Source organism: Diorhabda sublineata, chromosome 5, assembly GCF_026230105.1.
Source record: "Diorhabda sublineata isolate icDioSubl1.1 chromosome 5, icDioSubl1.1, whole genome shotgun sequence".
In the NCBI taxonomy this organism is placed as follows: Eukaryota; Metazoa; Arthropoda; class Insecta; order Coleoptera; family Chrysomelidae; genus Diorhabda; species Diorhabda sublineata.
Window position 1 is genome coordinate 35,145,683 of NC_079478.1, and position 15,870 is coordinate 35,161,552.

A 15,870-nucleotide genomic window follows, 5' to 3' on the forward strand; every position below is an offset into this window, starting at 1 on the left:
TAAATAACTTCTCTGCTTCTTTTTGTGTTATTTTGTAGTCCGATGGGATTGCTACATCCATCAATAGGCATTGTCTTCTTTTCTTATTCTTTATTATTGGGTCTGGTTTGTTTGCCAGTATATTTCTATCTGTACTTGTATGTGTTTACTACTGGGTCCGGGTTACGTTGGTACCACTTGGTGTCTACTTCAGTGTCGAACTAAATATGGCCGTTGGGATAGCTACAATATGATGAATCGTTTCGCTAAATGAATCTGCATTTTTGGTCTGAGTTACTTTTCTTTATATTAACTTTCATGTGGGAATGGATTGGTTTTGGTACTCCGTAAAGAGTGCTTCAGTTTCGGTCGTTTCTTTTTAAATTTCTTTAGCAAGTTGGACCTGGCTTGGACCTCCCCCGTTTTCTGATTCGATTTTATTGTCTGTTTCATTTGTTGTTTTCACTATTTTTGTTTCCGATTCAGCCGGATTGTTCTCTTCTATTAGTTCTTTGTGTATATCGTCTTCTTCATGTATGGTCCTTTGGTTTTGGTGGCGGTACACCATACAATTTAAGGTTATAATAATTATTATTATTTTTATGAGTACGATTTTCATGGCGCCGCGATTTAACAGGGGATTTGGCTTGATTAGGCCAAAATAAATCGAAAAATGGGGAATGAAATACTTTTGATATCTCGCTTCGTTTTCGAGATATCGATACTTAAAGTTATAATCAAACGTTGTAGTTCAAAATTCGCTTTATTGAACAGATGGCGTTCAATACTTCGTTTCAAATGGATATTTTATCACATCAAATTCAATATGAATCTTGTAATTCAATAAACAAAAGATTTTTTATTCAATTTTTATATTATTTACCCTGATACTACAAAATTATATTAAAAAAAATAGATTTTCATAACAAAATGCTCCATTTTTGATAACTTACGATAAATACATGAATAATTCGATGTTTTTCATAGATAATTGTCGGTTGTTTTTCACTATTTATCAAATAAAAAAATATTTAATGAGAGTTTGAATATTTAATTAGTAATTTAATGTAAAGTATAGTATAGGCTTTCAAAAGTTATTTATTTAGGTTAGGATAGGTTAGGTAAAGTTAGGTTAGGTTAGGTTAGGTAATTTTTTTATGTACCGTTTCTATAATAAATAAATTGAAAAAAATTGTGTTTAAATATTTTAGAAATATACATATGGCGTAGTTGCAGCCGGGCCGTATATAAACAGACTAGACCTTTTACAAACGGATTAGACATTAAAAGCAGGGCCGGATTAAGCTAGGGGCTTGCGGGGGCTATAGCCCCGGACCCCAGGTCCAGGAGGGCCCCATCATTTGGAAATCTTCTGTATTTTTTGATGTGTTGATACTACAAATCTAACGTATTGATATTATTTTGTGAATTTTTCCGGGTTTTCGATTTCCTTAAGGGGGCCCTGTCATTATTTTAGCCCCGGGCCTTATAAATCTTAATCTGGCCCTGATTAAAAGACAAGCTTATTACACATATAGACTAATATCTTCAGTCCTTTTTTATATGGACTATTCCTTTTATATAATATTTGGTCTATTTTTCATAAACAAATACAACATTATGAACATAATACAAATAATAATGAATAAAAATAAATTTTTCCAACTTCAAGTATCGATATCTCGATAACGAAACGAGATATCGAAAAATGGCATAGAGAAATCGAGGAGCCACGGAAATCGTATTATTTACGAGACAACCTATATATAATATGAAAATTATTACCGTTATTTTCAATCTACACGGTATAAACGCGAGTATCGTCTTTATAGTTTTTTTTTATATCGTATAGAATTTTAACAGTTGATAATAACACGTTTTCTACTTTCAACTAATAGCACCATTCCCGCAAGAGTTCTTCTCGCCGGTCCTCACCTTTCATATAGATGGCGCACAGGTGAAAACAGATGAAGAACATTTTAACAGCTACTAGGATACTTGCTTAGTCGATGTTTTACTGTTTGAGGCTAGAGTGTGCGCGCCGTGCGTTTAAAGTGACATTATTACGTATAAAAAAAATAATTTTCGTGATTGATAATGGAGTACGGTGACATGAGGTATGTAATCAACTGATAAGACTCATAAACTTGACAAAATGTCAACATAGAAACGCACAGACAACGATAAAGATCAGCTATCTTTGTTTTCTGCAGCTCGATAAGATGCAAACTTCACCGGATAATGTGACTAAAGAAGAAAAAAAACAAATGTCACCTAGCAAATATACGGAATTAGATAAAAATATAGCGACGGCTATATTACAAGAAAATTTATTACAGAGATCGATACAGAATGTAGCTTTATCTTTACAAAACGCTATGATGAGTTCGTTGCAACAAGCCGCTTTTTTACCGGCGAATTCAGCCGCAGCCGCGGCGTTGAATCTACAAGCCCTCGAATCGTATTTAACCCTACAAAGATTATCAACAGTTTCTACTAGTAACAATTCAGGTAAAATCGATATTTTAAAAATAGCGGCCAGTACTGCTAAAATCAGTGAAGATACAGTCGGTACTAGCGACGAACTAGTAACAAATACCAGCCTAACTGAAGATGTAGATTTAGCGGAAGAAGTAGAAGAAGATTTGGCTCTGTTAGATAACGAAGATACGTTAAGTAACGTTTCGGTTCCTTCGTCGCCGGTAGATACTTCGTATCCGAGTTTGATATTGAATTCCATGTTCCAAAATCCTGAAAATTTAGCTTTAGTTGGATCTTCATCGACTGTTACAACTACAACTGGAGCTACTAATGGTAGACAAAAAGGCGGTGCTAGACCGAAGAAGCAATTCATATGTAAATTTTGCAATAGACATTTTACCAAAAGTTATAATTTGCTTATTCACGAAAGGACCCATACAGACGAAAGGCCGTATTCCTGTGATATTTGTGGGAAAGCTTTCAGAAGACAGGACCATTTGAGAGATCACAGGTAACGATTTATCTATGTTTGTAACCCGTTGTAACGAAATAATCAGAAATATATTAATTTTTCATGTTGTTATTGTTCGTAATATTTTCATTAACAAATTTATAAGTACCGTCATTATCTTCTTCTTCATTCCATTTTGTTCCTTCTCATTTCTTCTGTAATTCGATTAATTTTTTAAATCAAACGACTTCTTTCATATAAATTTTTCTTTTCCCTTCCATTTCTTTGTTGTTGTCTTCTCCCCATTAGCTTCGAAATATCTTTTATTGCAGCACCAAAGAAAAATGTTTGAAATGATCATTAACATTTAGATTATTCTTAATACCAATATTAGCTTTGATCATTAGTCATTTTAATGTCAAAAATAGTAGCTATCCAGCACATAATTTTGAAAATTTTGTCCAAAAAGTATAATCCAAGTACTGGTACTTTTCTTAATGGTAGGAGATGGATGCAAGGATGTATCTATACGAAAATAAATTGTAGATGAAATTTTATTGTTTGGACATATCTTTGAATGATCCAACAAGTTACAGCACGTTTATTACTTAGTAAATTGTATAAACCAAGGGATTAGAGCTCGTGAGAAAGTTTAAAACTTAAAAATTTATCTAAATGAATATTAGAACTGAATCAAAATCGTATATTACACCACAAGGGCCGAAGATTTAACTTTCGGCCCTTGTGGGGCTTCGTCTCGGGCATCGTGACGAGCAGGGCCGAAAATTTAACTTTAGGCCATTGTGGTGTAATATACTATTACGAAATTGACGTTTAAAGTGACATTTTTAATTCAATATGAGGATTTTATAACAAAGCGTGCGTATAAATATTTGTAACACTAGTTAAAAATAGACTTTTCAACACTAGTGTAATAATTTTATGAGAAATGAGATTTTTTGGAATTATTTATTCATTTATGTATCTGTAAAACAATAATTAAAAAATTCTGCATAGGTATTTAATTTTTTACTAAGTAAAAGAAAGAAAATAAAACACAAAAGCACAAAAATTTTCAACGTAACCTCCTTTTAGCTTCATACATTTTTCCCTATCGTAAAGCTTCTCAAAACTGCCAATGACGAGGTAATCTTCATTGTTAGATAACAGAAAATAATCCGAGGGGGCTAAATCTGGCGAATACGGTGCATGAAGTAGCAATTCAAACTTAAATTCATTAGTTTTAACCATTGCATTAACAGATGTGTTAGCCGGTACATTGTCTTGATGAAACAACACTTTCTTCAAAGCCAAATGCGACGTTTTTGCTTGATTTCTTCGCTCAAACGTTGCAATAATATTAGTTTTTCCTTTTTCAACATAGTCAATGAAAATTATCCCTCACGCATCCCAAAAAAAAAAACGACGCCGTGACCTTGCTTGCAGATGGAACGGTCTTTGCTTTCTTTAGAACCGGTTCTCCCTCAATCCATTGTTTTGATTGTTCTTTTATTTCGGGTATGAAGTGGCGGGACACATGTTTCATCCATAGTTATGGAACGGCGCTAAAATTCAGCTTCATCTCTGTGAAACAACGCCATCTACTCGATGGAATCATCTTTGTCACACTCTTTTTGTTCCATTTTGCGCACAGCTATCTCATGTATGAATTTTCAGTTAATATACGATATATCGCACTTTTTGAAATGTCTACTATATTTGCTTTCAGTCGACGATCATCTAGTACGACTTTGTGGATTTTATTCAACATTTCTGGAGTCGTCATCTTATTTCGTCGACCACAGTGATGCTGGTCTTCGTTTAAACTCTGCTACCCACTATTTTACTGTTAATAACGAAATAACAGTCTTCCCAAGAGTAGAATCTAGTTCAGCTTTTATATTGGTTGGGATAATGACTTCCAAATAACGATGACCAATTGGCGTCTTCAAACTTGGAACATATGCTGTCAGGCCAAGTACTTCTGGCATCATCATCGTAATATTAACGCTGCAATTAAAATAGTTGCTAATCCAAACTTTTCATGAAGAAAACGAATGTATTGTTGCCACTTGAGGATGGTACTGGTGCTGTTTATCGCTATTTGAAGATGCTACAGCTACCGATGCAACAGGAAACTCTTCATACAGATTGTAAACTGGAAGATTACTGCCAGCAATCTTATTCTTATTTCCTATGGAGTCCTAAATTCGCTCCTCGCTATCGTTGAGGACCTCTATCTTCCCTGTCGTTTGATCGTATGAATTCGCCGACGATCCTCGAAGGCAGTGACTAGTAAAGAGCTTCGGATTGGATAATTTCAATTACGTAGCAATGTCTTATCAAACTTGTTTATTCCAACTGGTTGGATAGTGCATTTATTCTTGAGGTGTTTTACAAACAATTGTCCATGAGAAGTTTGTAGGGATACAAAAACTACGCTGCACTTTGGTTTTCGTAACCGATTTGCTTAATTTTTTTTTCAATGAAAGCTATTGATGCACAGATCAGCCATCAACCATCGGATTTCATCAAATTTTCACCATCCTCAAGTTATACTCAAATGCGATTTCCCCCTGAACATTACTTATGGGAGTTTTTCACATACACACGTTCTATCCTCAATATCTCAGGTTCTATTCAAGATAGAGACTTCGTTTTGGTTTAAGAACACTCGCTGAAGCACCTTCTTTGTTTTGAGGTTTGAACACTTAAATCGGTTGAGATGGAAAGGAGCTAGGCGCGGACATTCAATGTGGAGTTACGGATTTTTGTAGGTTTTTGGCAATTTTCCTACATTCAAAGATTTATATCTCAGGTTCTAATATAGCTACAGAGTTCGTTTTGGTTTAAGAACACTCGCTGTAACACCTTCTTTGTTTTGAGGTTTTGAACACTTAAATCGGTTGAGATGGAGAGGAGCTAGGCGCGGACATTCAATGTGGAGTTACGGATTTTTGTAGGTTTTTGGCAATTTTCCTACATTCAAAGATCTATATCTCAGGTTCTAATATAGCTACAGAGTTCGTTTTGGTTTAAGAACACTCGCTGTAACACCTTCTTTGTTTTGAGGTTTGAACACTTAAATCGGTTGAGATGGAGAGGAGCTAGGCGCGGACATTCAATGTGGAGTTACGGATTTTTGTAGGTTTTTGGCAATTTTCCTACATTCAAAGATCTATATCTCAGGTTCTAATATAGCTACAGAGTTCGTTTTGGTTTAAGAACACTCGCTGAAGCACCTTCTTTGTTTTGAGGTTATGAACACTTAAATCGGTTGAGATGGAAAGGAGCTAGGCGCGGACATTCAATGTGGAGTTACGGATTTTTGTAGGTTTTTGGCAATTTTCCTACATTCAAAGATCTATATCTCAGGTTCTAATATAGCTACAGAGTTCGTTTTGGTTTAAGAACACTCGCTGTAACACCTTCTTTGTTTTGAGGTTTGAACACTTAAATCGGTTGAGATGGAGAGGAGCTAGGCGCGGACATTCAATGTGGAGTTACGGATTTTTGTAGGTTTTTGGCAATTTTCCTACATTCAAAGATCTATATCTCAGGTTCTAATATAGCTACAGAGTTCGTTTTTAAGAACACTCGCTGAAGCACCTTCTTTGTTTTGAGGTTATGAACACTTAAATCGGTTGAGATGGAAAGGAGCTAGGCGCGGACATTCAATGTGGAGTTACGGATTTTTGTAGGTTTTTGGCAATTTTCCTACATTCAAAGATCTATATCTCAGGTTCTAATATAGCTACAGAGTTCGTTTTGGTTTAAGAACACTCGCTGTAACACCTTCTTTGTTTTGAGGTTTGAACACTTAAATCGGTTGAGATGGAGAGGAGCTAGGCGCGGACATTCAATGTGGAGTTACGGATTTTTGTAGGTTTTTGGCAATTTTCCTACATTCAAAGATCTATATCTCAGGTTCTAATATAGCTACAGAGTTCGTTTTGGTTTAAGAACACTCGCTGTAACACCTTCTTTGTTTTGAGGTTTGAACACTTAAATCGGTTGAGATGGAGAGGAGCTAGGCGCGGACATTCAATGTGGAGTTACGGATTTTTGTAAGTTTTTGGCGATTTTCCTACATTCAAAGATCTATATCTCAGGTTCTAATATAGCTACAAAGTTCGTTTTGGTTTAAGAACACTCGCTGTAACACCTTCTTTGTTTTGAAGTTATGAACACTTAAATCGGTTGAGATGGAAAGGAGCTAGGCGCGGACATTCAATTTGGAGTTATGGATTTTTGTAGGTTTTTGGCAATTTTCCTACATTCAAAGATCTATATCTCAGGTTCTAATATAGCTACAGAGTTCGTTTTGGTTTAAGAACACTCGCTGTAACACCTTCTTTGTTTTGAGGTTTTGAACACTTAAATCGGTTGAGATGGAAAGGAGCTAGGCGCGGACATTCAATGTGGAGTTATGGATTTTTGTAGGTTTTTGGCAATTTTCCTACATTCAAAGATCTATATCTCAGGTTTTAATATAGCTACAGAGTTCGTTTTGGTTTAAGAACACTCGCTGAAGCACCTTCTTTGTTTTGAAGTTATGAACACTTAAATCGGTTGAGATGGAAAGGAGCTAGGCGCGGACATTCAATGTGGAGTTATGGATTTTTGTAGGTTTTTGGCAATTTTCCTACATTCAAAGATCTATATCTCAGGTTCTAATATAGCTACAGAGTTCGTTTTGGTTTAAGAACACTCGCTGAAGCACCTTCTTTGTTTTGAGGTTATGAACACTTAAATCGGTTGAGATGGAAAGGAGCTAGGCGCGGACATTCAATGTGGAGTTATGGATTTTTGTAGGTTTTTGGCAATTTTGCTACATTCAAAGATCTATATCTCAGGTTCTAATACAGCTACAGAGTTCGTTTTGGTTTAAGAACACTCGCTGAAGCACCTTCTTTGTTTTGAGGTTTGAACACTTAAATTGGTTGAGATGGAAAGGAGCTAGGCGCGGACATTCAATGTGGAGTTATGGATTTTTGTAGGTTTTTGGCAATTTTCCTACATTCAAAGATCTATATCTCAGGTTCTAATATAGCTACAGAGTTCGTTCTTTTCTATTATAATGATTTCTGAAACTTATTTAATGGATTCGATGCTTGCGAAGCCGCGGGTAAAAGCTAGTTCTAATTATTGCTAATTTCTTCATGAAATAATCAGTATCTGGAACTTTATTTAAAAATTTATTTATTCTCTGGTGAGAATTATTCTCATTCAGCAAACTGGCTGATTGGAACACTTTGTTGAATTTTTCCACACCTTCGATTTGTCATCGTAAAAAACCAAAAATACAGTTACACTGATGTCCGAGTACTTCTTTTAGCTCATTCTATGAAAATTATGTAAAGTCCTAAGCTTTGGATTAGTAAGTAGGTTTTATTACTCTTTCATTTATAAAATAGACTACAAAAATGTCAAAAATGACAGAAATTTTAACCAAAATCATAGTATTCTTGTTGTACCTTTCATAGAGTCGTATTATAAATTCTCTTTTAGTACATATTCTCAGTAGAAATTCGTTTTCATCTATGGAATCTCTATGTAAAGCCATAACACGAATAAATTAAATATTTTGACATGTAAATTCGATTGCAAACTTAACTCATATCGGCAGCGTATTTCAAAAAATATATAATTAACTGTTAGATTCAAAACAGATGTTTCTAAATATAATTTTCCATCTCTTGATACTTTTAAATTGTAAAATGATAAAATTATAATTTGCTTATTTAAAATTCGATACTTCCATCCACCTTGTCTTGACATTAACATAAAATATCTCTTATAATGATACAAGTATTCGGTATTTATGGTAGGCGTAAACATCAACGTCTGCCATTAGTAGTTTACGTTCCTCCTTAAAGACAGTTCTTTGTTACGTAATAACAAAACTGAGAAGCTATTAACAAATTACAGAAATTATTTAAACAAATGCTACAAATAGTTTAAACTGATTGACTTTCCAGAACTAAACTATTCTAAATTGAATTAAACTTTAGATTATTGACGATTATTGTTGACCATTGACGATTTCAATGTAAAAACAGAAGTCAAATACCTCGGACTACACTTGGAACAAAAGTTAACTTGGAAGAAACACATACAAGTTAAAAAAATCACAACTAAAGATAAAAATTCAAAATATGAACTGGCTAATCGGCAGACGATCGCAGTCCAACAATGGACAATAAGAATAGTGCTATGGGGTTGCAGTAAATCATCGAACACCTAGATATTGCAAACTTTTCAATCTAAAATACTTCGCATAATAGCTAATATCACACATTACACACAGACCTCGGTATTCCAACCATCAATGAAGTTATTCAGACATCAGCGATAAGAAAGAAAAACAACAACAAAAACCACCAAAATCCAAGCTTTACACTGATCCAATGGAACAGAGAAGATTGAAAAGACGCTGGTCAGAAGACCTCATAGAGTGACCCATCAGGGGATGGAGCCATTCAGTCATTTAACAAGAAACCACATTATTTATTCATTATACTTTATTTTCGAGTAGATTTTAAATTTGCAATTGGATTATTTGCTTTGTCACAACGGTCTTCGATGAATTTGATAAAATCTGATCTGGAGTTATAATTAATGCATCTTACAACAGCAAAAACAACTAACAAGAACCTGATTATGCAAAATTACTTCCACGAAACAATTAACTACATTTTTGTGTCAAAATGGAAACATTGATATCGTAGTAGTATTTTTCTTTGAGGCATTCATTAACTCAGCACTAGAAGGGTCTTATAATCCAGACAAAATATGACTAACGTCACTGGGTAACGGTATATATATGATTAGGTGCTCAATTTGCAGAGATATTCCATTATGAGCCATCATTGTTTGAGGAAAACGCTATCGATTTGACCCTTGACCTTGACACCACCTTTTCTCATACAGATAACATTAACACTGAACTAGGTCGGTTTGGAAAAAGTTCAAACTAGTCCCTCAAAGTTTTTTAAATCCTTTATTGTCACCCTTGTAGATTGGAAACGATTTCTTGGAAATAGTAGTCTTAGACGATGATCTTATCCATCGATTGTCGTGATCACTCGTCTCGTGTCTGGTTTTTCGTGTTCGCATTTCTTTGTAACATTTCCATGAATTTTTCACAATTAAAGAAAATGCTTTCAGTATAGAAACCTATATAAAATTGGAGAAGATCCAATATACGTAAATTGTTGAGCGTAAAATTTTAATATGATGTATCCGTTCAATTTAAATATTAAATCTCTTGAATGATATATTTATTACTAGATTTTGTCTAGTTCAATTTCGCCATCGCTACTATTTTGCAAAATAACTTGTCCGGCGCAAATTAGAACCTTAGTTAGTAAGGGGGGTCTTCCAAAATCTGGTGAGTGATGGCTGCAAGCTCCAGCTCGTTTCGATGCCCGGTCACTCGTGCAACAAAGGCAACGACGAAGTAAATTCACTTACCAAACTGGGATCGGCGAACCCACCAACGGGCCCCAAACCCATTCTTGGTATGGCCAAAAGCGCTGTCATCACGTCTCTCTGCAGCCTTCTTGCAAAGTGGGCTCGGCAGAGATGGATGGAGACACCTGGCAAGCGAAGGCATGTATAGATGGACCCCGTTTGTCTCTCTCCAAACAACAACTGCTCCAGCTAGATAAGCCGGACTTCTAACCGGATACTGCTTCACACCATGGGTATCATGGATGATCCGGAGTGCCTCTGGTGCATGGAGGAGGACGAAACTGCAGACCACGTTATCTTTGAGTGTCCAACATTCACCTGGTCGAACCCCACAACCTGCCTATCGACATAAAAGGGTTCAAACCAAAGCGCGTGATTGTCCTCCCAAAGGACATCGGACTTTGGTGACGTCAAGTGGAGCACGATGGGTCTATCTGAAGACCTATGTACTCAACGGCTTCAACAGCCGTCTAGACCTATGAACTATGAACTATAAGTTGAAAACTGAATTTTTTTCGATGTCCGTCCTCTAAAAAGCTCCTTTTTAGAGGATAACGTGCAGCCACATAGTTGTAGTGAAAAAATGAATCTCACTATCACTTTCCTAGAACAGTTTCCGTGACAAAACGTTAGCTCTCTTTGTTCTGCAAACATATAAAGATTGCGACGAAGTTTTCTTGAAAGAAATCAATGCACTTTGGTACTCCATTGTCTTCTCGTGTTTTTTTACTGTACTTTCAGGGATGCTCGTTAAAGCTCTATGAACTAACTTTAAGTACACTGTTTCGTGGCTCGAAATGAACTGATACAGACAAAGGGATCGTCGATGCTGCAGGTTTTCTACGGTTTTCCTGTAACCTGGTGAACCGGCTCATCAACCAAATGGCCGACGGAAGGAAATAGCCGCAGCTATACCCGCCAGCCCTCCGATTACCAGCTTCCTATCAAATAATAAACAAAAAAAGTTCTAAAAAAACAAAAATCAACAAAAAAATAAAAAAGATTTCCCCAAACCTGGAAGGGACGGTTTATCAGGATGGAGCTTTCTTTTCTTTTTCTTCACACCCCGACTGGTTTTTTCTTTTTTCTTGGAGATAGTGCAAAAACCACAACCCCAGCACTGTAGAGGAGCAACTTCTATATCAGGGCCAATTCTAATGAACTGGAAGCTGATCACTTTGTTAGATCTATCGAGATAAACGGTTTGTCCAGTACATATAACAAAAATAATTCAGTAAAAAAAGAAAAGTTTAGTTTTTTATTTTTTTTTTGTTATTATACACATGTACGTGAAATATTTTTTATATTACCGAGATGATACATAAGAAACCTTCTATATTCAGCCTGCATACATAATACATAATTAAAACATTATAATTTATTATTTTATCCGTTTTTTTTTCTTTTAAACCATCCGCTTCCATGACTTTCATATTCGTCTTGACAACCCGAATGGTTTTTTTTTCGAAATCAAATACAATGCGCCTTATAAAAAAATCTCGTAACCTTGTAAATATATATTGTTATCTACGGTTACAATCTGACTAATTTTCTTGTAAAAAACAGGTTTTAATAGGTGTATTCGGTATCACGATCTGTTATTGGAGATGTTAGTATGTTAATTTCATGACAATTATTATTATTAAACCGTTCGAGAGAATCTATATTTTTTAAAATTTAATTGATCTAAATTATCAGATTATTGTCTTCGAAAAAAATTATCAAACTTTCGTCAAGAAAAAGACAAACATTATATATAAAGTCCGTCAGTAATTTGGTCTGATTGATAGGCTCAATTCAGAAGAAATTATTAATATACAAACAGACTCTGAAATCGTTGTTAACGTGAAGAAACTATGGAATGTAGTTACCATAAAAAAGCTACAAGCGTTCTTAATGTCTTCACAAACATCCCTGGTTTTAGACAATCAACTACAGATTCAAAGGATTAAAAAAACTAAATGTCTTGAGTTTGTTTGTTGTGTAGCCACAATGAAGCAGTGAAACGCAATTCGCGTTAAAATTACAAACTTTTAGGATCAAAAACAAAAATCTTTTTAGTGTACCATAACTTTCCATTGTTAAGAAAAAAATTTGCTTCACTCTGGATCGAGTTATAGAAGATTAATATTTAATATTGAAATCCTCAACTACAATTGAAAAGGTGGTAGGGCAAAATTGAAGATATCAAAAGGCAAGGATTTGCAAGAAGATTTTACTATTAAAAAGCTTTGTTGCATCAATTATCATCGACGATTCAGAATTGCTTAAAGCTGTTTCAGTAGAATAAACTAAATTTTTGCGACAATGGATGATACAACAATTTTCTTGTCCAAATCATTTTCTTTATTAGCTTAGAAGTAAGTGGTCTGCACCCTTCAGCTTCTGCTAAACGCAGATCTATTCCTCGAGCATTTTTCCTTTGTCCTATACCACAAAAAGGTACTTTTCTTGATACCTGAATGATCATGAACTTAAAAACCTGGTGTTATCCTGCAAGGAAACCAGTAAGAATATTTTCTAATAACCAGATACTTCTTAGGCTCTGCTGTAATAAATTTCCGTATTGTGCCATCCTGGAAAGCAAACGATTCTTTCTTTAGAATTTTTCCTTCCACAAAAAGGTTTTTTCTTGGCTAGTACATTTGTTGTACTTGATCTCTGGATGACCATGAACTTAAAAAACCCTTTATTATTCCTTTTTAAAACACTGATGTTCCTATACCACCACCAGTGGTTACTTTTGTCTTCAGCTTCGACAAGACGCAGTTTCACCAGGTGTTGTCCTGCAAGGAAACCAGTAAGAATGTTTTCTAATAACCAGATACTTCTTAGGCTCTGCTGTAATAAATTTACGTATTGTGCCATCCTGGAAAGCAAACGATTCTTTCTTTAGAATTTTTCCTTCCACAAAAAGGTTCTTTCTTGGCTAGTACATTTGTTGTACTTGATCCCTGGATGACCATGAACTTAAAAAACCCTTTATTATTCCTTTTAAAGACACTGAGGTTCCTATACCACTACCAGTGGTTACTTTTGTCTTCAGCTTCGACAAGACGCAGTTTCACCAGGTGTTGTCCTGCAAGGAAACCAGTAAGAATGTTTTCTAATAACCAGATACTTCTTAGGCTCTGCTGTAATAAATTTACGTATTGTGCCATCCTGGAAAGCAAACGATTCTTTCTTTAGAATTTTTCCTTCCACAAAAAGGTTCTTTCTTGGCTAGTATACTTGTTGTACTTGATCCCTGGATGACCATGAACTTAAAAACCATTTATTATTCCTTTTTAAAACACTGATGTTCCTATATCACCACCAGTGGTTACTTTTGTCTTCAGCTTCGACAAGACGCAGTTTCACCAGGTGTTGTCCTGCAAGGAAACCAGTAAGACTGTTTTCTAATAACCAGATACTTCTTAGGCTCCACAGAAATAAATTTCCATATGGTACAGCCTTGGAAAGGATCCTTCTTTCTTTCTATATCACAAAAAGGCTTTCTCTCTATTATATTCCCAGTAATAATGCCAATGCGAATGCTTCAGTGGAATTTATCATCTTATCATTCAAATTTAAAATATAAACGGTGATTTAAAGATCACTCATTTTTAATTAACTTGATGATTTATAAAAAAAAAGACTGAAAATCATTGATTGTTATATTTAATGATTCCTTTTCAGTTTGCTTATTGATACAATTATTGATGATTTAATTGAGTAATAATCTGACAGAAGGAAATAGCCAGTCATTTATCCTTAATAAATTTTTAATAAATCGTTCTTAGATTGAATCTATTATAGTCGGGAATAATTTTTTATTTTAAAAATTATATTTAACAGGGGTTGTCATACCTTTGCAATAACTCTTCTCCATGATAGATCAGAAGACATTTCCCATCGTTTATAAGTATACTAATTGAAAAAAAATAACGATTAAGATGAAACATTCGTAATTTGTACAAAAAATTCCTCCTCCTCTATCTGTTTTGGTGACCTGTGTTATCTTGTTTATTGTTTATCATCAAACAACTTTGTTTTGTTCTAGGTACATCCACAGTAAAGAGAAGCCCTTCAAATGTACGGAATGCGGTAAAGGTTTCTGTCAATCCCGTACGCTAGCCGTACACAAAATACTCCACATGGAAGAATCTCCACATAAATGTCCGGTTTGCAGTAGATCGTTTAATCAACGATCCAATCTGAAGACTCACCTTCTCACCCACACAGATATCAAACCTTATAATTGTTCGACGTGTGGGAAAGTGTTTCGGAGAAATTGTGATTTGAGACGACATAGTTTGACGCATAATTTGGGCGCTAGCGCGTCGAGTACGACCCTGCCTAATCAAAATTTTAGTATAGACTCTCTCATAAGTTCGACCGTGAAAAAAGTCGACAACTGATGTGAATTTTGAAATGTCGTTTGAAACAAATTAATTTTAGGTTATGCGCGAAAGTGAAAAATAAATTTTTAGTGAATGTTTGTATTTGTTTTCTTTTCCCCATAACCTACAAAGAAATTACTAGATAAAGTTGAAGAAAAAGTGCAGCTGTATCAAGATTCCTCGTTGATTGATTTTTAAAAGTGGCCAATCCAAACAACTAGTACTATTACTGTGGCCACTCAATTCCAAGTTGATTTTTGGACTCGCCATCAAGTTGCCTCCATCATTTTCTGCCCTCAACCATGTCTAGTTCTCCCTTAAGTCTTTTTACCCACTTGGTCATTCCATTTTGCTCTTGGGCGCCTCCCTTCAGGTTGACCTCTCCAGAGAAAAAGGTTTTTATTTTTTTTTGGAACCTTTCTATACAATGTTTGTAGAATAGTTTTTATATTTTTATTGAAAAAAGCTTTCTTGCAGCATCTTTTGTAAGTTTAAAAACAACCAGTAGTCGCTGAGTGTCAGATCTGGAAAATATGGGGGTACAGAAGCTGTAAGTAATTTTATCATCAATTTAAGAACTCCACATGAGGTGGTGTATACTTTGTACGGTCTACTCATTTGGATTTAAATGTATAGTAGTGAATCCAGGTATTATCTTTCATCGCATACTATTCGGAAATTTTTGTTGAATCAATTATGTGAATCATTAATTCGTTATTGGTGTCGTTTCTTCGTGGAAAAATGCATCCCCTATTGAGAAATAAGCTTCAAACAACCATCTAAGTCATTAATTTCGTTTCGTCGTGGAAAAATGCAGCCCCTATTGAGAGATAAGCTTCAAACAACCATCTAAATCATTAATTTATTATTGGTGTCGTTTCTTCGTGAAAAAATGCAGACCCTATTGAGAAATAAGCTTCAAACAACCATCTAAATCATTAATTTGTTATTGGTGTCGTTTCGTCGTGGAAAAATGCAGCCCCTATTGAGAAATAAGCTTCAAACAACCATCTAAATCATTAATTTCGTTTCGTCGTGGAAAAATGCAGCCCATATTGAGAAATAAGCTTCAAACAACCATCTAAATCATTAATTTCGTTT

General features: G+C 35.0%; 1 protein-coding gene across 2 annotated transcripts; it reads left to right on the top strand.

Annotated features, from left to right (window-relative positions):
- The first annotated feature begins 1,983 nt into the window (after positions 1 to 1,983).
- On the top strand, positions 1,984 to 14,867 carry LOC130443991 (protein sister of odd and bowel). Of its 2 annotated transcripts, XM_056778937.1 has the most exons (3): positions 1,984 to 2,096; positions 2,193 to 2,971; positions 14,430 to 14,867. In XM_056778937.1, the coding sequence occupies exons 2-3, from the start codon at positions 2,202 to 2,204 to the stop codon at positions 14,785 to 14,787; spliced, it is 1,128 nt and encodes a 375-aa protein (XP_056634915.1). In that variant the 5' UTR covers positions 1,984 to 2,096; positions 2,193 to 2,201; the 3' UTR covers positions 14,788 to 14,867. The 2 variants fall into 2 exon arrangements, with proteins under 2 accessions (XP_056634915.1, XP_056634914.1); XM_056778936.1 differs by having other exon boundaries at positions 1,984 to 2,971.
- The last annotated feature ends 1,003 nt before the right edge of the window (positions 14,868 to 15,870 follow it).